Source organism: Staurois parvus, unplaced genomic scaffold (genome assembly GCF_062004578.1).
Source record: "Staurois parvus isolate SC_StPar_1 unplaced genomic scaffold, SC_StPar_1.0 ptg001406l, whole genome shotgun sequence".
In the NCBI taxonomy this organism is placed as follows: Eukaryota; Metazoa; Chordata; class Amphibia; order Anura; family Ranidae; genus Staurois; species Staurois parvus.
In genome coordinates, this window is record NW_028319202.1 from 489,345 (window position 1) to 515,555 (window position 26,211).

General features: G+C 46.7%; 1 protein-coding gene across 1 annotated transcript in view; it reads left to right on the forward strand.

Moving 5' to 3' along the window:
- The window catches only part of LOC149436183 (syntaxin-binding protein 5-like), a 341,325-nt gene that overhangs the window by 256,162 nt on the left and 58,952 nt on the right, over nt 1-26,211 (forward strand). The window contains exon 6 of the mRNA XM_089661918.1: nt 13,769-13,832. Coding sequence (XP_089518044.1) covers nt 13,769-13,832 — 64 coding nt within the window. The remainder of the gene's footprint in view (nt 1-13,768; nt 13,833-26,211) is intronic.

Consider the following 26,211-nt stretch of genomic DNA (forward strand, 5'->3'; position numbering starts at 1 on the left):
TTTGCTAAGTTATCAAAAATAGATCTGAAAATTGCTCAATCCTGAAGTACTGACAGCCAATCTAATTTCTTGAGGTCCAAGAATGTCAGAACAGTACAGATATCCCCCAAATGTCAGGACGGTACAGATATCCCCCAAATGTCAGGACGGTACAGATATCCCCCCAAATGTCAGGACGGTACAGATATCCCCCCAAATGTCAGGACGGTACAGATATCCCCCCAAATGTCAGGACGGTACAGATATCCCCCAAATGTCAGGACGGTACAGATATCCCCCCAAATGTCAGGACGGTACAGATATCCCCCAAATGTCAGGACGGTACAGATATCCCCCAAATGTCAGGACGGTACAGATATCCCCCAAATGTCAGAACAGTACAGATATCCCCCAAATGTCAGAACAGTACAGATATCCCCCAAATGTCAGGACAGGACAGATATCCCCCCAAATGTCAGAACAGTACAGATATCCCCCAAATGTCAGAACAGGACAGATATCCCCCAAATGTCAGAACAGGACAGATATCCCCCCAAATGTCAGGACGGTACAGATATCCCCCAAATGTCAGGACGGTACAGATATCCCCCAAATGTCAGGACGGTACAGATATCCCCCAAATGTCAGAACAGGACAGATATCCCACCAAATGTCAGAACGGTACAGATATCCCCCCAAATGTCAGAACAGGACAGATATCCCCCCAAATGTCAGGACAGGACAGATATCCCCCAAATGTCAGGACAGGACAGATATCCCCCAAATGTCAGAACAGGACAGATATCCCCCAAATGTCAGGACGGGACAGATATCCCCCAAATGTCAGGACAGGACAGATATCCCCCAAATGTCAGGACGGTACAGATATCCCCCAAATGACCCCTTTTTGCAGAGTAGACAGTCCGACGTACTTCATAAGAGGCATGGCGAGTTTTTTGAAGTTGTATTTTTTTTGTCATTATTTTTCGGAAAATGAAAAAATTTAATTATTTTCACTATTTTTTTTTTTTTTTTACATACTGTCACCAGTGCAGTACAGCGTCATCATATAACTGGCATGGCGGTGATCAGGGACACTGACTGGTGACAGTATGAAAAAAAATTATATATATTTATTTTTTTTATTATTTTTAATTTTTTATTACATTTTTTTTTTTTCTTTTTTTAAGATTTTTTTTCATATTTCACTATGACCAAAGTAGTACAATGTTACCATAGTAACATTGTACTACTTTGGGGAAGTGATCAGTATTTTATTTTTTTACACAATTTGCTTATAGCAAAGAATTACTTTGCTATAAGGAAGCATTTACCTGAATGAAATCGATTCATTCAGGTTTTTTTTTTTTTTTTTTTTGTGCTTAGCTGTGATTTGGCCATAGCTAATCACATGACATGTGCATGTGACCTGCTGTGACCATTCACAGCTAGGCACTAGTATACAATGGATGGCATGAATGAAGCCATCCATTGTATACAACTGTCATGTGACCTCCTGTGATTGGTCACAGCAGGACACATGGTACCGGCAACGGGGCCGATACTCAGATCTGTCATCGGCCGTGTCCGAGGTACACGGCCGGTGACAGATCGCGCCGCTGCGCGGCTCTGCAACCGCGCGAACTGCGCATGTGCGGGAGGACGCCAGATGGCGTACACCCGGAAAGCTAGAGCATTTTTGCGGCCGCCAAACGGCTATAGGCCGGGCAGCTAATGGTTAAATACCACCAAAAGAAAGCTCTGGGCACAGTGCCGAATAATGGACTAATTGTCAGTCAAACTATCAAATTACTGAAAACTAAACAATGGCCTGTAATAAGGGGCATTGCTGGCTGGAGCTCAAGTGGTTAAAGCTCCATGTACATTGCAGCTGATAAACTCACATTTATGCCGGCCATACACAGTTCACATTCCAAACGATTTTTTGTCCGAAAATCGGAAACGTCGTTCGCTCGGTAATCCGATGACGCCATCATTGATTTCGAATATCAGCCGACCGAGTTATAAAGTTCCGCCCATATAACAGGCGAATCTTCTGTTCCTTCCAGGTCACGGCTCATGGTGCATATTCTTTTCGGAAAAACGATCGTACGATTTGACCATTGAGTCGAAAATCGGTCATTTTTCACAAATTTTCCAACATGCCTGATCACCGAAAAGGGGAGGAACCACGAAAATCAGCCGGTGCCATTGACCCCACTAACAGAGCGAAAATCGTCCGGTGTCATTGACCCCACTAACAGAGCGAAAATCGTCCGGTGTCATTGACCCCACTAACAGAGCGAAAATCGTCTGGTGTCATTGACCCCAATAACAGAGCGAAAATCGTCCGGTGTCATTGACCCCACTAACAGAGCAAATCGTCCGGTGCCATTGACCCCAATAACAGAGCGAAAATCGTCCGGTGCCATTGACCCCAATAACAGAGCGAAAATCGTCCGGTGTCATTGACCCCACTAATAGAGCGAAAATCGTCCGATGTCATTGACCCCACTAACAGAGTGAAAATTGTCCGGTGCCATTGACCCCACTAACAGAGAGAAAATCGTCCGGTGCCATTGATCCCCACTAACAGAGCGAAAATTGTCCGGTGCCATTGACCCCACTAACAGAGCGAAAATCGTCCGGTGCCATTGACCCCAATAACAGAGCGAAAATCGTCCGGTGCCATTGACCCCACTAACAGAGCAAAAATCGTCCGGTGTCATTGACCCCACTAACAGAGCGAAAATCGTCTGGTGTCATTGACCCCACTAACAGAGCGAAAATCGTCCGGTGCCATTGACCCCACTAACAGAGCAAAAATCGTCCGGTGTCATTGACCCCACTAACAGAGCGAAAATCGTCTGGTGTCATTGACCCCACTAACAGAGCGAAAATCGTCCGGTGTCATTGACCCCACTAACAGAGCAAAAATCGTCCGGTGTCATTGACCCCACTAACAGAGAGAAAATCAGCCGATTATTCTTAGGTCCAATTTTCGGACGAAAAATCGGTCGATTTTCGACCCATGTATGGCCGGCTTTAGGAGCTTTTCTGCATTTTTTTTTTCAGAAGCCCCTGATCCCTCCCTAATGTTTTCCTATGTGTCCGTGTACACATCGTTTTTTTGAACGCACCAAACTTGCGTTCAGGAGTAGATTTTATCAGCGTTTATAAGCGTTTGGAAATTTTATTTAAACTCTTCCATTTCCAGATGCTGTCCAGAACCTTTTTTCATCATGAAAAATGCCCGCAAAGCGTTTTCCCAGTACTCCAGTGGACCCGGTACACCGTACTTTGAGGAAATGTGTGAGACACGGCTGCAATAATTTCTGCGCAGAAATGAGCCAAAACATCCAAACACCACAAAAAAAAGACAGCTAATCTCAACACATACTGCTCTCTCTGCTTCTGCTCTCTCTATTTTCTCTCAAAATGTCTGAAACGGGCGGACTGACAACTCATGGGGCCCCCGGGCAATAGGGGATCATGAGGCCCCTGTGTCCTTGCCCAAACTCAAAAAAGCCTATGAAAAAGGTACCAGGGGCCTTTCATGGGGCCCCCTACTGACCCCGGGCCCTCAGGCAGTGCCCAACTGCTCGAATGGTCAGTCCTCCCCTGGTCTGAAATAGTTCATTTTTTCTGTTTTTCAGTGCATTCTGGGTATTTGGGAAGGTCTCCTGAGGTTATCTTTAAAAAAACGCTTCTAAACGCAAACGCGCATAAACGCGGCATGCAAACGCGGCTAAACAGACGGTTTCCAGCAGTCAGTTTCATGTACACAGTCGTTTACAGGCAGTTGAGTTTACAGTCGTTTTTTTGAACGCACCAAACTTGCGTTCAGGAATAGATTTTATCAGGATTTCAAACGCTTGTAAACGCGGCTAACCGCCTTTATAAGCGTTTGGAAATTTTATTTTAACTCTTCCATTTCCAAATGCTGTCCAGAACCTAACAAATGCGGCTAAACAGACGTTTGTTAACCTGCGTTTTCCAGCAGTCAGTTTCCATCGTTCAGAAGCGTCCCGTGTACATGGGGCCCAAAGAGTTGTACTACACAAGTATTGAATGTACAGCCCGATAACGGCAGGGGAGAATTCACCGTATACAGTGTATGTGCTGATTGACAAACAAGGGGAATCGTCCAGGACATCCCGTATCTGTATCACAGATAATGACCACAGAGGCCTCGGCCCGTCTCCCCTCCCCCAGCCCGTCTCTGGATTTGCTGCGGCCATATTGATCAGGCTGGATTGACAGATCTGTCAGTCACAGGAAACAGAGATGCTCTTCTGTGGAATCCATTCACAGCTGTCCAAGCAGCGTAACGATCGTTTCTGAGATCTGGTTTCGGCGAGGATTTACCTGCTGCGGCTGTCAGTTCGATCTGCGCAGTATAGGGCCCCTGATCCCTGTGTGTTTTATCGTCCCACACACACGAAGATGCCGCTTCACTTCACTAATGAAACAGAAAATGCAATTGTTTTCTTTTCTAAGTGGATTCTAGCCATAAAACGAGCCGCAGTTAATTGATTTTTGCTGCTAGAATGGAACATCATGTTCTCGTTTGTTTATTTTTCCCCGGTAGATGACACGTTGTGAGTTTTGGTGAATCAGAACAGAATGCACCTCATCCATTTCTCCATAGATTCGTATTATACAGAGACAATTGAGGACTGTCCGTGATCCTTTTTTTATTTGCACTAACAAACAATTTTGAGGATAAGCTTTCGGGGAGTGTCCCCTTCTTCAGGTCCGAGCGGTACTGAGGAGAGTTCTCTGGGTTTTTGGTTCCCAGAGCACCCATTGAGGGATTTTGATAAGGCCGTGGCCCAGGGGCAGACTGACCATTTGGAAACTCGGACACAGCCTGAGGGCCCGGGGTCAGTAGGGGGCCCCATTAGATGCCCCTGGTACCTTTTTCATAGGCTTTTTTGTGTTTGGGCAAGCACACAGGGGTTCCATGATCCCCTATTGCCCAGGGGCCCCATGAGTTGTCAGTCTTCCCCTGCCGTGGCCTGAACTGGCACCTTATGACGTCCTCTCCCATCTTCAGTTGGCAGGCCACTGTAAACCTTGCTGACAGGTTCACTATAAATAAAGACACGTTGTAACGGAACCGACCCAGACTGCACTTGTGTACTTCCGCTGGGATACCGCTTCCCCGTCCGAACACCAACCACAGACACCACAGCTGACCATACGAGACTAGACGACACCAGTCTTGAAGTAAACCAGGAAGTAGACTAGTTTATTTGAACACAGATACAAGATATATACACTCAGGGGACAGTCCCCCCTCCCTGCATAATGACACAAGGCGGGCAATCTACATTTAGTAACAAGAGACACACCAACAGACAGTCCCATCAGGAGAGCTGCTGGAGACACCCCCCACCAAGCCAATACACATAAACCAGTCTGTCTGAACATGGAACTCTTTATTTGAAACTCAAACTGGCTTTTTATACACTCAGAGGACACTCCCCCCTCCCTGCATAATGACACAGGGCGGGGCAATCTACACTTAGCAACAAGAGACACACAGGTATTCAAACTTCACACCAGCAGACAGTCCCATTGGGAGGGAGGGCTGCTGGAGACACCCCCCACCAAGCCAATACACATAAACACATACATCCCATAATAGTTTGCTCCCAAGCAAAACAAACAATAGAACAATGGGATGCAACCACATAACACCAAACAATACACAACCCCCCCCACCTATCATGTCTACACCAGGGGCGGACTGACAAGTCATGGGGCCCCCGGGCAATAGGGGGTCATGGGGCCCCTGTGTCCTTGCCCAAACTCAAAAAAGCCTATGAGAAAGGTACCAGGGGCATCTCATGGGGCCCCCTACTGACCCCGGGCCCTCGGGCAGTGCCCGAGTTTCCAAATGGTCAGTCCGCCTGTCACGTATTTGATAGGAGACTGAATTGACGAGGTCGGCCTCACTTGTGTTACTAGCCCTGACCCCGCTGAGGTTGGAACAGAGGGAGTCTAGGGACCAGGGGGACAAGAGTGCCAGTGTTGTTGCTTGCGGCTCTTGCAGATGATGGCCTGGAAAGGCAGTGTATCCTCTGATTAGAATAATGTAGTAACAGACAGAACAGGTTCTGGGTAATGCCTGATGTTCAGCAGAGCAAGTAGGTAGCCAGGACACAGAACAGGAGCAGGGTCAAAGGAAGCCAAGGTCATCAACAGTCGGGCAGCGAGGTACAGAATCAGTAGGAGAAGCCAAGGTCAGGAGCAGAGACGAAGTCAGGAACCAGGAGCAGGAGAGTAATCAGAGTCAGGTCAGGAACAAGCCGGGTCAGCACCAAAGGAATCGCACAGGAAACAAGCAGGACACGGGGGGAGGCTGAAGAACAGTCAGCACTGAATGAGCACCGAAGTGCTCTTTAAATAGCCCGCCCAGCGCCGACAGGCGCGCTTGGATCCTAGTGCCTGCCTGTTTCGTCATTGGTGACAGGCGCGCCTGGGTCCTAGTGCCCGCCTGCCTGTATGCCTTGACGGGATCCTGCGCATGCGCAGATTCATGCGCTGATGCGTTCTTCTTGTTCCCTGACACCGCCCCTGGTCTACACAATATTTGGACAGATCACCCTGTACCCCTAACAGGCACAGGGTGACTTACACATAATAGGAATATGGGGAGCTGAGACAGAGGTCTCCTCACCTCTCCAAAGTGAGCTGGGTTCCATGGGCCTCCCACCCAAAGTGACTCCCGTCACACACATTATTACTATTATTATCGTACAGGATTTATATAGCGCCAACAGTTTGAAATGAAGGTAGACATTACAGTTACAATACAATTTGGTACAAGAGGACACAGAGGGCCCGGCTCCTGGGGGCTTACAATCTATGAGGAAGGGTCGAGTGATACAAAATGTGATAGCTGTGGGGGGGGTGAGCTGATAGAGGAAATAAATGGCGGTTTACTAGGTAGAAGCAGGATAGACTTCTTTAAAGAGAGAGGTTTTCAGGGATCGTCTAAAGGTGAATAGATTAGGAGACAGCTTGGGGTAGAGAGTTCCATAGGATGGGAGAAGCTCAGCAGAAGTCCTGGAGGCGAGCATGGGAAAAGGTGACACGGGAACTAGAGAGCAGAAGGTCTTCGGAGGATTGAAGAGAGCGGTTTGGTTGATATTTTGAGACCAGGTTGGTGATGTAGCCGGGGGCGGAGTTGTGGACGGCTTTGTATGGGTTTGAATTATCTTTTATAAAGTTGAACTCCAGGTAAACAGTTAAGTAACACAAGACTCGTCCCTCCCCCTAAGAGTGTAAGAAGGCCGGGGGCGCCACAATCTAAGTGTAGACTTTATTGCTAACATGTATAGGAATTAAAATTGCACTTACATGTTAAAATAAGTAAGGGCTCCATGTACACTGCGGCTGATAAACGCACGTTCAGGAGCTTTTCTGCGTTTTTTTCAGCAGCCCCTGAACTGTCCCTAATGTTCTCCTATGTCTCCGTGTACACATCGTCCTTTACAGTCGTTTACAGGCGGTTGAGTTTATAGTCATTTTGTTTAACGCACCAAACTTGCGTTCAGGAGTAGATTTTATCAGCATTCCAAACGCGTGTAAACACGGCTAACCGCATTTATAAACGTTTGCAAAAATGTTTTAACTCTTCCATTTCCAGATGCTGTACAGAGCCTTTTTTCATCATGAAAAATGCATTCAAAGCGTTTTCCCGGTACTCATATGGACCTGGTACAACATACTTATCTTTAAAAAACGCTTCTAAACGCAAGCACGCATAAACGCGGTATGCAAACGCAGCTAAACAGATGTTTTCCAGCAGTCAGTTTCATGTACACAGTCATTTACAGGCAGCTGAGTTTACAGTCGTTTTTTTTTGAACGCACCAAACTTGCGTTCAGGAGAAGATTTTATCAGCGTTCCAAACGCGTGTAAACGCGGCTAACCGCCTTTATAAGCGTTTGGACATTTGTTTAACTCTTCCATTTCCAGATGCTATCCAGAGCCTTTTTTCATCATGAAAAATGCGTGCAAAGCCGGGACACCATACTCTGAGGTTTCGCATGAAAAAAAATATGTGAGACAGGGCTGCAATAATTTCTGCACAGAAATGAGCCTGAACACTTACAAACACCACACAAAAAAAAAAAAGACAGCTAATCTCAACACATACTGCTCTCTCTGCTTCTGCTCTCTCTGCTTCTGCTCTCTCTGTTTCTCTACACCTGCTGTGCCCGTTAAAAGGGGTTCTCACCATCCTTGTGCTGAGGTCTGAAGTCTTAACTCTATATACTTTGAGAGTCTTCAAAGTTGGAGCACATATATAGTAATGGATAGATTGAGGGCAGGTATGCCCGGAGAGTGCCCCTCCTTAAAGGTATAGGGATGCACTGGAGACCCACCAATAGCACTGAGGCAGTGAAGGTATCCAGTGCGTCCCCTCACCAATAGTAGAAACAAATGGTGACCACCCCAACCTATTTTATTATTTATTTCAGGTACTTATATAGCGCCGTCAATTTACGCCGCGCTTTACATATATATTGTACATTCACATCAGTCCCCGCCCCCGAGGGGCGTACAATCTAAGGTCCCTAACTTACATTCATACATACACATACTAGGGCCAACTTAGACAGGAGCCAATTCACCTCAAGCATGTCTTTGGAGTGTGGGAGAAAACCCACGCAGGCACAGGGAGAACATGCAAACTCCAGGCAGGTGGTGCCGTGGGTGGGATTTGACCTGAGTACTGCCAGGCGGAAGTGCTAACCATTTAGCCACTGTGCTGCCCATATAACTGGTCTTTGCAGCAAGGAGCACATGGAAGGGTGACGTATGTCAAAAAAAAACAAACAAATATTCCCAGCTCACTTACCAGCCAGCCTGCAACAAACCGAATCAACCTTGTCTAACAGTTCACATTAAAGCCAAGGGACTGTGCTCCTGCACTAAGAACCATCAGAGGCGAGGGACCTGGAGATGTGGACCGGAGTATATTTGGAGGAGGGTGAGTATATCTGTCTCCATACAGTACGGGAAAAAGCCTATTGGGATGGGTTGGGAGTAGGGGCGGACTGAGAACTCATGGGGCCCCCGGGCAATTGGGGATCATGGGGCCCCTGTGTCCTCACCAACACCCAAAAAAAGCCTATGAAAAAGCCAATTAAAGGTACCAGGGGCATCTCATGGGGCCACCTACTGACCCCGGGCCCTCGCGCAGTGTTCGAATGGTCAGTCCGCCCCTGGTTGGGAGTAGCTGGGAGGGAGCCTGGAGTGGGTCCTTAACCTGTTCCCACCCACATAACTCATGTGTGGTGGTAATAGGGTGGACTTTAATATTACTGGACAGCCAATGTCTCTGTGTTACGCACAGAGACTGAGCTGTCAAAGACAGCTCTAGGCCAGTGGGATCAGCACCTGATCACGTGACCCCTATGATAGCCAATCATAGTGGTCACATTAACAGGAGCAGTACATAAATTCAGGGAATGCACCAAATCCACTCTTTGCTAAGAACCATTCGAGGATATCTAATGTTCCTCAGCCAAGCCCCCATGGTGCCCCCTTTGGCCACCTCCAGGAGTGGCCCGAAGCAGTAGGAAATTCCTACGTGGTCCTGTCCTGGGTGACTATTGGGAGATGGCGACAGCAAACGTGTCTCGATTTTAAATGTTGGGGGTTTCTTTTCATCAGTCACTCCACGAAGGTATCTGGTCCTGTATCTAGGCACCTCTGAAGAAGAGATTCCATGTTTGTCTCGAAACGCGAGACAAATTACCGATGACGTGAACTCCGTTTCTAAAGTTGTATCGAATGCCATCTATGTCTGATGCAAAAAATATTTGACCGTCTATTCTTTGTTGTGTGATTTTATTACTTTTGTACAATAAAACTTATCCTCTTACATTGTGAGCTCTAACGAGCCGCGCCCTCTGTTTGCTCTTCTACCAAATTGTATTGTAACTGTCATGTCGGCCTTCATTTTGTAAACTGTTGACGCGATTTACAGGTGAAACTCAAAAAATGAGAATATGGTGCAAAAGTTCATTTATTTCAGTAATGTAACTTAAAAGGTGAAACTAATATATGAGATAGACTCATTCCATGCAAAGCAAGATAGTTCAAGCCGTGATTTGTCATCATTGTGATGATTATAGCTTACAGCTCATGAAAACCCCAAATCCACAATCTCAGAAAATGAGAATATTGTGAAAAGGTGGAATAATCTCGGCTCAAAGTGTCCCACTCTAATCAGCCAATTAAGCCATAACACCTGCAAAGGGTTCCTGAGCCTTTAAATGGTCTCTCAGTCTGGTTCAGTAGGAATCACAATCATGGCAAAGACTGCTGACCTGACACCATCACTGACACCCTCCATAAGGAGGGAAAGCCTCAAAAGGTAATTGCAAAAAAAGTTGGATGTTCCCAAAGTGCTGTATCAAAGCACATTAATAGAAAGTTATGTGGAAGGGAAAAGTGTGGAAGAAAAAGGTGCACAAGCAGCAGGGATGACCGCAGCCTGGAGAGGATTGTCAGGAAAAGGTCATTCAAAAGTGTTGGGGACTTTCACAAGGAGTGGACTGAGGTTGGAGTCAGTGCATCAAGAGCCACCACACACAGACGGATCCTGGACATGGGCTTCAAATGTCGTATTCCTCTTGTCAGGCCGCTCCTGAACAACAAACAACGTCAGAAGCGTCTTACCTGGGCTAAAGAAAAACAGACCTGGTCTGCTGCTCAGTGGTCCAAAGTCCTCATTTCTGATGAGAGCAACTTTTGCATCTCATTTGGAAACCAAGGACCCCAAGTATGGAGGAAGAATGGAGAGGCCCAAGGACCCCGAGTATGGAGGAAGAATGGAGAGGCCCAAGGACCCCGAGTATGGAGGAAGAATGGAGAGGCCCAAGGACCCCGAGTATGGAGGAAGAATGGAGAGGCACAAGGACCCCGAGTATGGAGGAAGAATGGAGAGGCCCAAGGACCCCGAGTATGGAGGAAGAATGGAGAGGCCCAAGGACCCCGAGTATGGAGGAAGATTGGAGAGGCACACACTGCAAGATGCTTGAAGTCCAGTGTGAAGTTTCCACAGTCTGTGTTGATTTGGGGAGCCATGTCATCTGCTGGTGTTGGTCCTCTGTGCTTCATTAAGTCCAGGGACAACGCAGCCGTCTACCAGGAGATTTTGGAGCACTTCATGCTTCCTTCCGCAGATGAGCTTTATGGGGATGCTGACTTCATTTTCCAGCAGGACTTGGTACCTCCCACACTGCCAAAAGCACCAAAACCTGGTTCCGTGACTGTGGGATTACTGTGCTTGATTGGCCAGCAAACTCACCTGACCTGAACCCCATAGAGAATCTATGGGACATTGCCAAGAGAAAGATGAGAGACATGAGACCGAACAATGCAGAAGAGCTGAAGGCCGCTATTGAAGCATCCTGGTCTTCCATAACACCTCAGCAATGCCACAGGCTGATAGCTTCCATGCCACGCCGCATTGAGGCAGTAATTGCTGCAAAAGGGGCCCAAACCAAGTACTGAGTACATATACAGCTTCTACTTTTCAGAGGTCCGATATTGTTCTATGTACAATCCGTGTTTTATTGATTGCATGGAATATTCTCATTTTCTGAGATTGTGGATTTGGGGTTTTCATGAGCTGTAAGCCATAATCATCACAATGATGACAAATCACGGCTTGAACTATCTTGCTTTGCATGTAATGAGTCTCATATATTAGTTTCATCTTTTAAGTTGCTGCACTGAAATAAATCAACTTTTGCACCATATTCTCATTTTTCGAGTTTCACCTGTAAATCCTGTATAATAATAATTGTATTATTTTACCATTTGTGCTTATATATGCCTTGAGAGTCCCAAAAAAAAGAGGGTTAGTTTCTTATTCCGCTTTTGCGGTGCTATTTATTGTTGCACAGCACTCAAAATGCAAATTACGCAATGTCTGATGTCGCGTGTCATAGCGTACGCCATACTATTCAGAAAACCCGAGGAACTCTGTTCTTCTCAATTAACGGCTTCCCGTCCGCATTATAGCAGAAGTACTTCTACAGGGCAGCACGGGTGTGCAAAATCACACATAGATATACCTGAATTTGCATTTCCGGGTAGGGGGCGCGCACGAGCCGGACTAGCGCCCTGCCCGTGCTGCTGTTCATGGCCTCAGCTGGCAATCACCGGGTCCCAGCAGGTGATTACTCGCCAGCACCTGGTGATTGCTGAGCATCTATGACGGGGGGGGGGGGGGGAGAGGACTGTTTGAAAACAAAACAGTTATCTCCCCTGTCAGCTCCTGCACGCTGCTTTGCATGGCTGTGCATATTAGAGCCATATACAGTAAAGCAGTGTTCCTACAGTGAAGCAAAAACACAGCCCAGTATCTAAAATGGCACACAGTTAACCCTTTGATTGCCCCTTATGTTAACCCCTTCCTGCCCAGTGCTATTAGTACAGTGTCAGGGCTTTTTATTAGCACTGATCACTGTATTGGTGTCACTGGGGATGTCAGTCACACCAAGTCACTCCCCACCCCCCAGTGTCAGAATGCCGACCGCAGTCCCGCTATAAGTCGCTGATCGCCTCCATTACTAGTGAAAAAATGTAAAAACATTAAAAAATCCCAGTATCTATACCACCATTTGTAAACGATATAACTTTCATGTAAACCAATTAATTTACACGTATTGGGATTTTTTTTTAGGAAAGACACCGAGCAGAATACATTTTGGCCTAAATTTAGGACAATTTTTTTTTTTTTTAACTGGACATCTTTAACCCCTTGGCACCGGTGCCTCCTGGCCCTTTAAGGGTTTCAGAAGCCGGGAGGCGGGGGCAGGGTTTAGGGTCATGACCAGGGGCGGACTGACCATTTGGAAACTTGGGCTCTGCCCAAGGGCCCGGGGTCAGTAGGGGGCCCCATGAGATGCCCCTAGTTACTTTTTCATAGGCTTTTTTGAGTTTGGACAAGAACACAGGGGCCCCATGATCCCCTATTGCCCGTGGGCCCCATGAGTTGTCAGTCCGCGCCTGGTCATGACACGCCGTCACGGTGGTCACATGATCGGGAAAGGTCCCGATCAAAAGAGGAGATCGGGACCTTTCCGTGAGTACCAGACTTGTGTGCTGAGAGCGTGCAGGGCACGCTCTCTCAGCACATATGTTTTTCTTTTTTGCATGCGCGGCCGCTCGGCGTCAAGGCTCAGACGCTGAGAGGCCGCACATTTGCGTGTGGCCGGCACCAAGAGGTTAATAGCAAAAAGTCAAAAATTATGTTTTTTTCTCAAAATTGTCAGCCTTTTTTTTTACAGCGCAAAAAATAAAAAACACACAGGCTATCAAATACCACCAAAAGAAAGATTTATTAGTGGGGAAAAAAGGAGGTAAATTTAATTTGGGTGCAGCGTTGCATGACCGTGCAATTGTCAGTTAAAGTACCGCAAAAATGGCCTGGTCAGGAAGGGGGGGGGGGGTTAAAGAATACCTGGAAGGAAACAGTAAGAATAGGTAAACATCGCAATGTCCTTCGCTTGGCCGTAGTTCTTCTTTACAATCACATTTGAAAGGAATTCTGCATCCACAGGGACTGATGCTGCGATGACAAGGAGAGGGAAGATCTGAAAATCCTCCGTATAAATAAAACATTGCTAAACCAGCGCAGAGTCTCCTGGGTGTGAAGTTGTGAAACTATACAAGTGTCCTTCTGTGGGTGTGACATTCACGAGGACCAAAAGCGTCTGAAATCACGTTGTTTCTTTTGCTTCCTTTGTAGATCTACCAAGACTCATCCGGGTCCAGTTGTACATTTAAGTGACACGCCAAGAGATGAAGGAAAGGTGAGAGGATCTTCGTATCAGACTCTGGTCATAGAAGAGCGTTGCTTCCCGGTGTCCCTGTTTTGGAACCAGATCCCTTCGACGCTTTTTCTCTTTCACAGATAGTCCTTTAGGTTCGATGTAACGATCAGCTTAAAGCTGAGCTCCGAGAGGAACAAATATTGTCTAGATATAGGAGGCATGTGTAGTTGTATCTCAGGGCTCAAGTACACTGCAGCTGATAAACTCACGTTTAGGAGCTGTTCTGCGTTTATTTCAGCAGCCCCTGAACTCTTCCTAATGTTTTCCTATGTGTCTGTGTACACATCTTCGTTTACAGGCATTTACAGGCATTTGAGTTTACAGTCTTTTTTTTTTTAACGCAGAAAACTTGCTTTCAGCAGTTGATTTTATCAGCGTTTCAACGCAAAACGCTTGTAAATGCAGCAAATCGCGTTTATAGGCATTTGCCTCTGAAAATATTTTTTAACTCTTCCAGTTCCCGATGCTGTCCAGAGCCTTTTTTTCATCATGAAAAATGCATGCAAATCGTTTTCAAGGTACTCAGATGGACAAAAACACTGAACACAGGATGTTTCCACCAAGTTTGTCACACATTGTAATGACCAATTCACACCTCAGACCTCTCCCACCCTTGGAAACAAAAGAAATGTTACTGACCAATTCACACCTCAGACCTCTCCCACCCTTGGAAACAAAAGAAATGTTAATGACCATTCACACCTCAGACCTCTCCCACCCTTGGAAACAAAAGATATGTTCATGACTATTCACACCTCAAATTCCTCATGAAGACCCCCTGCCAGGTGACCTTCATGACTCCCTCCACCAGACACCTTTCCCACCCTTGGAAACAAAAGATATGTTAATGACCATTCACACCTCACACCTCTCCCACCATTGGAAACAAAAGATATATTCATACCCATTCGCACTTCAAATTCCTCAGGAAGACCCCCAACCAGGTGACCTTCATGACTCCCTCCACCAGACACCTTTCCCACTCTTGGAAACAAAAGATATGTTAATGACAAATTCACACCTCAAATTCCTCCTGACACCTCAGACCTCTCCCACCCTTGGAAATAAAAGATATGTTAATGAGCAACTCACACCTCAGACCTCTCCCACCCTTGGAAACAAAAGATATGTTCATGACTATTCACACCTCAAATTCCTCATGAAGACCCCCTGCCAGGTGACCTTCATGACTCTCTCCACCAGACACCTTTCCCTCCCTTGGAAACAAAAGATATGTTAATGACCAATTCACACCTCAGACCTCTCCCACCCTTGGAAACAAAAGATATGTTAATGGGAAATTCACACCTCAGACCTCTCCCACCCTTGGAAACAAAAGATATGTTAATGACCATTCACACCTCAAATTCCTCATGAAGACCCCTTGCTAGGTGACCTTAATGACTCCCTCCACCAGACACCTTTCCCACCCTTGGAAACAAAAGATATGTTAATGAGCAACTCACACCTTAGACCTCTCCCACCCTTGGAAATAAAGGTATGTTCATGACTATTCACACCTCAAAGTCCTCATGAAAACCCCCTGCCAGGTGACCTTAATGACTGCACCAGACACCTCTCCCACCCTTGGAAACAAAAGATATGTTAATGACCATTCACAACTCAGATTGCTCATGGAGACCCCCTGCCAGGTGACCTTAATGACTCATTCCAGCAGACACCTTTCCCACCCTTGGAAACAAAAGAAATGTTAATGAGCAACTCACACCTAAGCTAATCTCAACACATACTGCTGTCTCTGCTTCTACTCTCTGTATCTCTCTGAAACAGTCTAAAATAGATAATAATTTACCACTTTTCAGTGCATTCTGGGCATTTGGGGGGTTCTCCTTTGGATATCTTTAAAAAACGCTTCTAAACGCAAACGCGCATAAACTCGTTATGCAAACGCTTCTAAACAAACTTTTTTTTAACCTACGTTTTCCAGCAGTCAGTTTCCATCGTTCAGAAGTGTCCCGTGGGGCCTAAGGGTGATTAATTCTTCCAAAGCAGTGTAGTAATCCAGTGTGAGACTTCCTGTACTAAAGACCACTCACTGGTGCTCGCTCCTTGTGCAGGGTGACTGGTCTTGTCTCCGCCCCCCTCCTGTAGTCTCCTGCATGCAGCCTGTAGTGAGTGGGGCCTGCGGGGGCCCTTCCCATAGCTCAGTTCTTGGCACAGGCTATGTGCAGCACAGTGATGATGTCACTGTGCTTTTTATACGGTAATATCTGGATTCGTAGAACACCACCAGAGTTGTTTGTATCTCTGTGCAATCCTCCCTCTCCCCTTCATGGTCTGCAATGACTGAAGGAGAAGCCATGTCAGAATATTTTTGCACCGTTTTCCTTCTCAAGAAGTTAATGGGTATGAATGACAGTGTGAGGGCTGTGTCTGCCTGCATGGGGGGTGCACAGGTGTTCTAGCACATCCTCATGCAGACAGTCCCATTCATGATAATTGGCACGTAGAGGCTGCATGGGCACAGCCACTGCTTCCAACTTGACATCCATGTGGGTGCGGGTCCCTGAACACAGACAGTGTGTGTCTAGGGGCCCGTATTCACATAGAGGCAAGACATGGAGTATGTCAGAGCTATACATGTGTATAATAATAGTGTGTGACTGTGGGGGAGGGGCATTAGAGTGTAAGCTCCTCTGGTACAGAGACTGATGTGACTGTGGGGGAGGGGCATTAGAGCGTAAGCTCCTCTGGTGCAGAGACTGATGTGACTGTGGGGGAGGGGGCATTAGAGTGTAAGCTCCTCTGGTACAGAGACTGATGTGACTGTGGGGGAGGGGGCATTAGAGCGTAAGCTCCTCTGGTGCAGAGACTGATGGGACTGTGGGGGGAGGGGACATTAGAGTGTAAGCTCCTCTGGTACAGAGACTGATGTGACTGTGGGGGAGGGGGCATTAGAGTGTAAGCTCCTGTGGTGCAGAGATTGATGTGACTGTGGGGGAGGGGACATTAGAGTGTAAGCTCCTCTGGTACAGAGACTGATGTGACTGTGGGGGAGGGGACATTAGAGGGTAAGCTCCTCTGGTGCAGAGACTGATGTGACTGTGGGGGAGGGGACATTAGAGTGTAAGCTTCTCTGGTACAGAGAATGATGTGACTGTGGGGGGAGGGGACATTAGAGTGTAAGCTCCTCTGGTACAGAGACTGATGTGACTGTGGGGGAGGGGACATTAGAGTGTAAGCTCCTCTGGTGCAGAGACTGATGTGACTGTGGGGGAGGGGACATTAGAGTGTAAGCTCCTCTGGTACAGAGACTGATGTGACTGTGGGGGAGGGGACATTAGAGGGTAAGCTCCTCTGGTGCAGAGACTGATGTGACTGTGGGGGAGGGGACATTAGAGTGTAAGCTCCTCTGGTACAGAGACTTATGTGACTGGCTCAGTGATCTCTGTACAGCGCTGCGGTATATGTCAGAGCTATATAAATGTATAATAATATAGTGTGTGCCTGTGGGGGAGGGGGCATTAGAGTGTAAGCTCCTCTGGTGCAGAGAATGATGTGACTGTGGGGGAGGGGACATTAGAGTGTAAGCTCCTCTGGTACAGAGACTGATGGGACTGTGGGGGAGGGGGCATTAGAGTGTAAGCTCATCTGGTACAGAGACTGATGTGACTGTGGGGGAGGGGACATTAGAGTGTAAGCTCCTCTGGTACAGAGACTGATGTGACTGTGGGGGAGGGGACATTAGAGTGTAAGCTCCTCTGGTACAGAGACTTATGTGACTGGCTCAGTGATCTCTGTACAGCGCTGCGGTATATGTCAGAGCTATATAAATGTATAATAATAATAGTGTGTGACTGTGGGGGAGGGGGGGGGGGGTTGGACATTAGATTGTAAGCTCCTGTGGTGCAGACTGATGTGAATGGCTCTGTATACTCTGAGCTGTGCAATGTATTCATGATATATAAATGGCAGTAATACCTAAACAGATGTTGATGGAGTAGTACTTGGTGTCGGGTGATCGGGGTGCACTAGTCACCTATACATCCTGATTCTTCGTGATTGGTGAGAGTATCGTCCTTCCCTTTCATCTCTCTATAGTGTATTACCTGGAATATGGAATATTGTTGTGTTTGGGGCATTGGAGCTCCGGGATCCCGGTGGCATCTCTTGTTTATTTATCTTGCTAATAGCACAGTATAGATTTTCCTCCTGTGCACGTATCGACCGTTGACTTGGTTAACACTCCCCTCGCTGACACGAGCAGCGGCAATACTACAGCGCTGCAGCGATTCGTGAGAAAAACAATTGTCAGGCGAATATTTTATTGACTGATGAGCAGCTTAGTGACTGGGAGCGTACTGACGGGCAACGGAATCAGCGCTGTGTTAGGCTGACAGGAGGAACCTCAGAAAACATATACAATGTATCCAGTGTCCAGGGGCGGACTGACAACTCATGGGGCCCCCGGGCAATAGGGGATCATGGGGCCCCTGTGTCCTTGCCCAAACTCAAAAAAGCCTATGAAAAAGGTACCAGGGGCATCTCTTGGGGCCCCCTAATACCTTTTAATGATGTACAATTAAATCTTAGAGATGTGAAGTCGTGAAATTAAACATTATGATATCTTTCTGAAGTTGGGAAAACTGTAAAACCTCCTAAACTGGAAACCTGGAGATTATTTATATCTGTGCTCACTCTTATGTAAAACTTATCTTAGGGAGGGTTATTTATGTGAATGGGTGGGTGGCAGGATGGGGGTATATGGAAAACCCCCATCAAATATGGAAATACCCCCATTCTGCCACCCATTCACATAACAACCCTCCCTAAGACCCTATTAATTGAATTCTGCCGCTGTTGGGAGCGAAGGCTGGTAAACTGCTGCTGCAGTCCGGTAGCTGTTTGCCACTGGCTTGAGTTGCTGCTGGTCCCTCCTGTGATGTCATCACGCAACCAAGAAATCTTCAAAACCTTGTGAGGAGGCAATGGGAAGTGCCCATGTCACCAGGCAGCGATCTGGGCACCCAAAGAAGGACCTGATATCTTAGAACACGGGTGTCAAACTGGTGGCCCTCCAACTGTTGCCAAACTACAAGTTCCATGAGGCATTGCAAGATAGACAGGTACAAGCATGACTCCCAAAGGCAGAGGCATGATAGGTATTTTCGCAACAGCTGGGAGGGCCGCCAGTTTGACACCCCTGTCCTAGAAGAAGAAGGAGCAAGAAGACGCAGTGCACCATGTGACTGCATATAAATATTTGAAGCTTTCTGCTTAGATTTTTTATTATTGCACAATGAGCTAGGTGGGGGTGGGGGGGGGGGTAGTGGGCTTTGTAACGGAACCGACCCAGTCTGCACTTGGATACTTCCATTAGAATACCGCTTCCCCGTCCAATCACCGACAACAGACACCACAGCCGACCATACAAGACTAGACACCAGCAGTCTGTCTGAACATGGAACTCTTTATTTGAAACTCTGGCTTTTTACACACTCAGGGGGCAATCCCCCCTCCCTGCATAATGACACAGGGTGGGGCAATCTACACTTAGACTGGCCATACATTATACAATTTTCTTGAGATTTTTGGTTTAGATTTACCAAAAACCATATAATGGAAGGTCAAACCTAACAACACTTTCAGTTGTATCCAATCAGGCCGGCTCTTGTGCTACATAGTTGAAGGTAAATCTAAAGGAAATTGGGCAGAAATTGGACAGCAAATTGTATAGTGTATGGCCAGCCTTAGCAACAAGAGACACACAGGTATTCAAACTTCACAGGTATTCAAACTTCACTCCAGCAGACAGTCCCATCAGGAGGGAGGGCTGCTGGAGACACCCCCCACTAAACCAATACACATAAACACATACAACCCATAATAGTTTGCTCCCAAGCCAGACAAATAATAGAACAATGGGACAACCACATGGCATTAAACAATCAACAACCCCCACCCCAATATTAGGACAGATCACCCTGTACCCCTAACAGGCACAGGGTGACTTACACATAAGAGGGATATGGGGAGCTGAGACAGGGGTCTCCCCACCTCTCCAAAGTGAGCTGGTTTCCATGGGCCCCCCACCCAAAGTGACTCCCGTCACAGGCTTCTATTGCCTCTACGAGCTTTAGGCTCCTTGAGAGTCTGTAGTAGCCAAGATGTGCCTGTACCAGACCCCCCCCCCCCCGTTGACAGCAAAGGAAAGCATGGTAAGGTCCTACAATTGAATCCTTCCACACCTGCCTGTCTGTAAGAAGCACTGGGATCCCATAAGCAGTAAGAGTCTCAAGCAAGAAGTCACGTGGACAGGAAGTAAGGAGCTTTTCATTTATTTTTTTTTTAATTTGCACCCTTTCATCTGCAGCTAAAAAAAAGGGAGATATTTTCATTCACTTCCTTAGCCAATGACATAAAAGCTTGTGAAGAAAAGTCCCCCAATAGGGACCCTGACAGTGGTAACAATCACGGCTTCTAAACCTCGCCCTCTTTACCCAAAAAAAAGAAAGACTTTTGGCTGAAGTTCTTTAAACCTTACATGGGGTTGTTAATGGTCAATATGTATCAGGGGCGGACTGACAACTCATGGGGCCCCTGGGCAATAGGGGATCATGGGGCCCCTGTGTCCTTGCCCAAACTCAAAAAAGCCTATGAAAAAGGTACCAGGGGCATCTCATGGGGCCCCCTACTGACCCCGGGCCCTCAGGCAGTGCCCAGGTTTCCAAATGGTCAGTCCGCCCCTGATATGTAGTACACTCATGTTACAGCGTCCCCTGACACACATTGATCCAGGGTTATCGGTAATGTAAGGTGATAGTCTCCAGCAAGGTTAAGGTAATGTAAGGTTATACCCCCCTCCATCCCCCCCCCCCCCCTTACTGGCACAATCTACTGGAAACAACACTGGAATATGATCAGTAATTGTATTTTCCTGTGTACTGTACATCCAGTATCATTGATTTCACAGTGATACAGCTGACAACCTCTGTCTCCACTGAACTCCCCAACAGCATCCTTTCCAAGACTTAAAGGGTAACTCCACTTTCATGGGAAAAAAAATATATAATATAGCGTTTACAAACGTGACACGAGTCATATTGTAATTGAATGTTATTAAAAATGACCTTTCCTTTTCAATCTGCAGTGCTGCAATTTTCTGTAGTATGGCTACTTGGAGATGTTCTGTACTCAGATGGTGTACAGAACGCCTCCTGAACATGTCATTTCCTGCAGGACATCCCACATGGCCAGGGATGAAACTAGGACAATTTAGACAGAAGCCAGTTAACCTACCAGCATGTCTTTGGAGTGTGGGAGGAAACCGGAGTACCCGGAGGAAACCCATGCAAGCACAGGGAGAACATGCAAACTCCATGCAGGAGGCGCCATGGTTGGGAATTGAACCCATGACCCATTTACTGCAGATGTGCTAACCACTAAGACACTGTGCCGCACCCACAGCCAGGCACAAAGCCTTTTCCCCTGGCTCAGAAAACAGTCTAGGGTTTTTTTATGGGTTTTTATTGGGAACGATGAACTTGGATAGGGGTAGGGAGCACAAGATACCCTGAGGAATTGCAAACTGAACAAGTTGAGGACCCCTCAATTTCTGGTTAAATTGCACAAATCTGTTGGCTGCACTGCACGAATTGAATGTTCCTCAGGATTCCTAAGGCTGCAGGTGACTTGTACTCCCTCCAGAGTTAAAAGCTTCACACAGTAACTTTCCCTCAGCATTTGGGGTCATCTATTCAGCCACAGGATCATTGGTTGCTTCTGCCGTTATCCTCCAGGCTCTTCCTAGTGAGGGAGAGGTAGACTGACACAACTATAGTACAGCTGGACTCTTTTCCGACAATTTCCTCCTGGCTCTATCCAGTGAGCTTCTCCGAGCCAACTTGATCTTTGGTCATGGATCTATGAACTGACCTCCTAGCTAAGCCTAGCCTAGCTGGGACCTTGGACCTTGGTGTCTTCATTATGGCTTCCTCTAAGATCATGCACCAGGGCTATGGACCCAGAAACACTGCAGTGACTGTCCTGTTTATTTATGTACTAACGCTCCACCTTCTGGTCACACCTTCCCAGGGATAGGCTAGAGTTCCATAAATACTCAGGCTGCCTGGTCTGTCCTCTCTCCCACTATACTTTGAGAATCCTATAGAAGACAGGGGGAAGTAACAGAACAGCACCCAGTTATAAAGTGAGAAGCCCTAGGTGATCAACCCCTGCTCCACTGATTTCACTGCCCGACCAATCACTATTCTCTGATTTCACCCCTTACAATGCAGGACCAGCAGTCCTGCATCGTACATGAGTACCCCAGGGCTTTCTGACCGCAGAGGAGAGTGCCAGTTGCCGGGAGGGTGAAGAACCAGGTATGTGCAGCCCTGGCCAAAGGTTTTGAGAATGACACAAATATTAATTTTCACAAAGTTTGCTGCTTCAGTGTTTTTAGATCTTTTTTTTCAGATGTTATTATGGTATACTGAAGTATAATTACAAGCATTTCATAAGTGTCAAAGGCTTTTATTGACAATTACGGTACATTACGTTTATGCAAAGAGTCAGTATTTGCAGTGTTGACCCTTCTTTTTGAAGACCTCTGCAATTCATCCTGGCATGCCATCAATCAACCTCTGGGCCACATCCTGACTGATGGCAGTCCATTCTTGATTAATCAATGCTGTAAGTTTGACAGAATTTCTGGGGGTTTTTTGTTCACCCACTTCTTGAGGATTGACCACAAGTTCTCAATGGGATTAAGGTCTGAGAGGTTTCCTGGCCATGGACCCAAAATTTCGATGTTTTTGATGGCAAGGTGCTCCATCATGCTGGAGAAGGAATTTTTCCTCACCAGACTGTTCTTGGATGGTTGGGAGAAGTTGCTCTTGGAGGATGTTTTTGTACCATTCTTTATTCATGGCTGTGTTCTTGTGAGTGAGCTCACTCCCTTGGCTGAGAAGCAACCCCACACATGAATGGTCTCAGGAGGCTTTACTGTTGTCATGACACAGGACTGATGGTAGAGCTCACCTTTTCTTCTTCGGACAAGGTTTTTGTCAGATGCCCCAAACAGTCGGAAAGGGATTCATCAGAGAAAATAACTTTCCCCCAGTCCTCAGCAGTCCAATCCCTGGACCCTTTGCAGAATATCAGTCTGCCCCTTAAGTTTTTCCTGGAGAGAAGTGGCTTCTTTGCTGCCCTTTTTGACACCAGGTCATCTACCAAAAGTCTTCTCCTCACTCTGCGTGCCGATGCATCACACCTGCCTGCTGCCATTCCTGAGCAAGCACTGCATTGGTGGTGGCCTGATCCCACAGTTGAATCAACTTTAAGAGACGGTCCTGGCGGTTGATGGACTTTCTTGGGTGCCCTGAAGCCTTTTTCACAACAGTTGAACTTCTCTCCTTGAAGTTCTTGATGACCTAATAATTGGTTGACTTAGGTGCAATCTTAGTAGCAGCAATATCCTTGCCTGTGAATCCCTTACTGTGCAAAGCAATAATGAATGCACGGGTTTCCTTGCAGGTAGATTATTATTTGTGTCGTTCTCAAAACTTTTGTCCAGAGCTGTATATTACTTTATAATCAGCTAACCCTGGCAGTGGGTTTTGGGCCCCTGATTTCATCTTTAATACAGTGGATGTGACCTTGGGGTTTATCTGGTTACCTGGTCACTTCTGCATAATCTCACCCATCTGTCTGGTCACCTGATCACATCTACATAATCTCACCCATCTGACTGGTCACCTGATCACATCTACATAATATTACCCATCTGTCTGGTCACCTGATCACATCTACATAATCTTACCCATCTGCCTGGTCACCTGATCACATCTACATAATCTCACCCATCTGTCTGGTCACCTGATCACATCTACATAATCTCACCCATCTGTCTGGTCACCTGATCACATCTACGTAATCTCACCCATCTGTCTGGTCACCTGATCACATCTACGTAATCTCACCCATCTGTCTGGTCACCTGATCACATCTACGTAATCTCACCCATCTGCCTGGTCACCTGATCACATCTACATAATATTACCCATCTGTCTGGTCACCTGATCACATCTACATAATCTCACCCATCTGTCTGGTCACCTGATCACATCTACGTAATCTCACCCATCTGTCTGGTCACCTGATCACATCTACGTAATCTCACCCATCTGTCTGGTCACCTGATCACATCTACGTAATCTCACCCATCTGTCTGGTCACCTGATCACATCTACGTAATCTCACCCATCTGTCTGGTCACCTGATCACATCTACGTAATCTCACCCATCTGTCTGGTCACCTGATCACATCTACATAATCTCACCCATCTGTCTGGTCACCTAATCACTTCTACATAATGGTACCCATCTGTCTGGCAGGGGCGGACTGACCATTTGGAAACTCGGGCACTGCCCGAGGGCCCGGGGTCAGTAGGGGTCCCAGGAGATGCCCCTGGTACCTTTTTCATAGGCTTTTTTGAGTTTGGGCAAGGACACGGGCCCCATGATCCCCTATTGCCCGGGGGCCCCATGAGTTGTCAGTCCGTCCCTGCTGTCTGGTTACCTGATCACATCTACATAATTTCACCCATTTGTCTTGTTACCTGGTCACATGTAGATAATCTTATGCAGGCCATAGATGGTTCGTTTATCTGTCGATCTTTCGTCCGAAATAATAATCATCCAATTTTCTCACTGTTAGTGGGGGAATGGCATTGGCCGATTTTCGCGGTTCCTCCTCATTTCGTTTATCGGTCATGCTGCAAAATTTGTGAAAACCGGGCGATTTTCGCAATCATTGGTGGCAACATCTGTTTACAGAACGAACAATGTTTCAATTTTCGGATGAAAAATCGGCCGATGAACGAACTGTCTATGGCCTGCATTACCTGTCTGTCTGGTCACCTGGTCACGTCTACATAGTCTTCTGTTTCCATAGGTTTTTAATAAAGGATTTATAGACATACAGAACAGCAAGCACAGTTTCAGTCAAAGAGGGTCCATACTCAAAATCAGTGCGCAAATCACTGATGATGTGGGGCTGGGAAAGCCTCTGCTGTAATCCACATATTCAGTGCCCTCCAGTGGAGAATCAGTTCAAATGCTGTAGCTGTGAGCTAGTAACTGACTAGAAAAATAGGGAGTACAGAGAAGTGAAAGAAAGGGAGTAGGGCACACTAGGGGGAGGAGGTAGGTGGGGGGTAGAGAGGGAAAGTCTGCCAGTGATGGGTGTGAGTGACCAAGCTGGATGACCTAACTATGTAGAGAGCATGGTCAGATGGAAAGTAGAGAAAGACCAAAGGCCCTTTGTAAATACTATTCAAGGGGTCTAAACCCATTCAAATTTACATAGTCTGGCTGAAAAAAGACAAAAGTCCATCCAGTTCAACCATTAAAAAAAAAAAAAAAGTTATAATCCCACACTCACAGTTGATCCAGAGGAAGGCAAAAAAAACCCAGCAAAGTACGATCCAATTTGCTCCTGCAGGGAAAGAACTTCCTTCCTGATCCCCCGAGAGGCAATCGAATATTTCCTGGATCAACTTTTATTATTTTATTATTATTATACAGTATTTATATAGCGCCAACAGTTCACTCAGCGCTGTACATTACAATGGGATACAATACATGAGACAGTACAATAACAATACAATGCGATACACGAGGGGTCCGAGGGCCCTGCTCCTTGGAGCTTACAATCTAGGAGGGAGGGGATAGTGGTACGGGAGGAAAAGCTGTGGGGGATGGAGTGGTAGGAGGAGTGGAGGAGATCGGCAATTAGTAGAGGGCGGGGTAGGCTTCCCTGAAGAGATGGGTTTTCAGGGTGCGCCTAAAGGACAGGAGAGTAGGTGATAGTCTGATGGATTGGGGTAGGGAGTTCCAGAGGATGGGTGATGCCCTGAAAAAGTCCTGGAGGTGGGCATGGGAGGAGGAGACCAGGGAACTAGAGAGAAGGAGGTCTTGTGAGGAGCGGAGTGTGCGTTTTGGGTGGTACTCGGATATTAGGTCGGTGATGTAGTTCGGGGCAGTATGGTGGACAGCTTTGTACGTCAGTGTTAGCATTTTGAATTTGATCCGTTGGGTAATCGGAAGCCAGTGGAGGGATTGGCAGAGGGGGGGGTGGAAACTTTACCTATAAATGTTATATCCAGTTATATTCTGTGTATCCAAGAAAGAATCCAGGACTTTTTTAAAGCAATCTACGGAGCTGGCCAGAACTAACTATCATAAATTCTCTTTAAAAATTGCAGACATATTTTCATTCAAGAGATACCATGCCATTTTGCTCTTCACCTCTGCCACCTGTGCGGTGGAGGACCACCAAGCTTTGGCCAGCACTTGTTTCACTGCCATTAAAAGCAAAGTAAGGAGGCAAAAC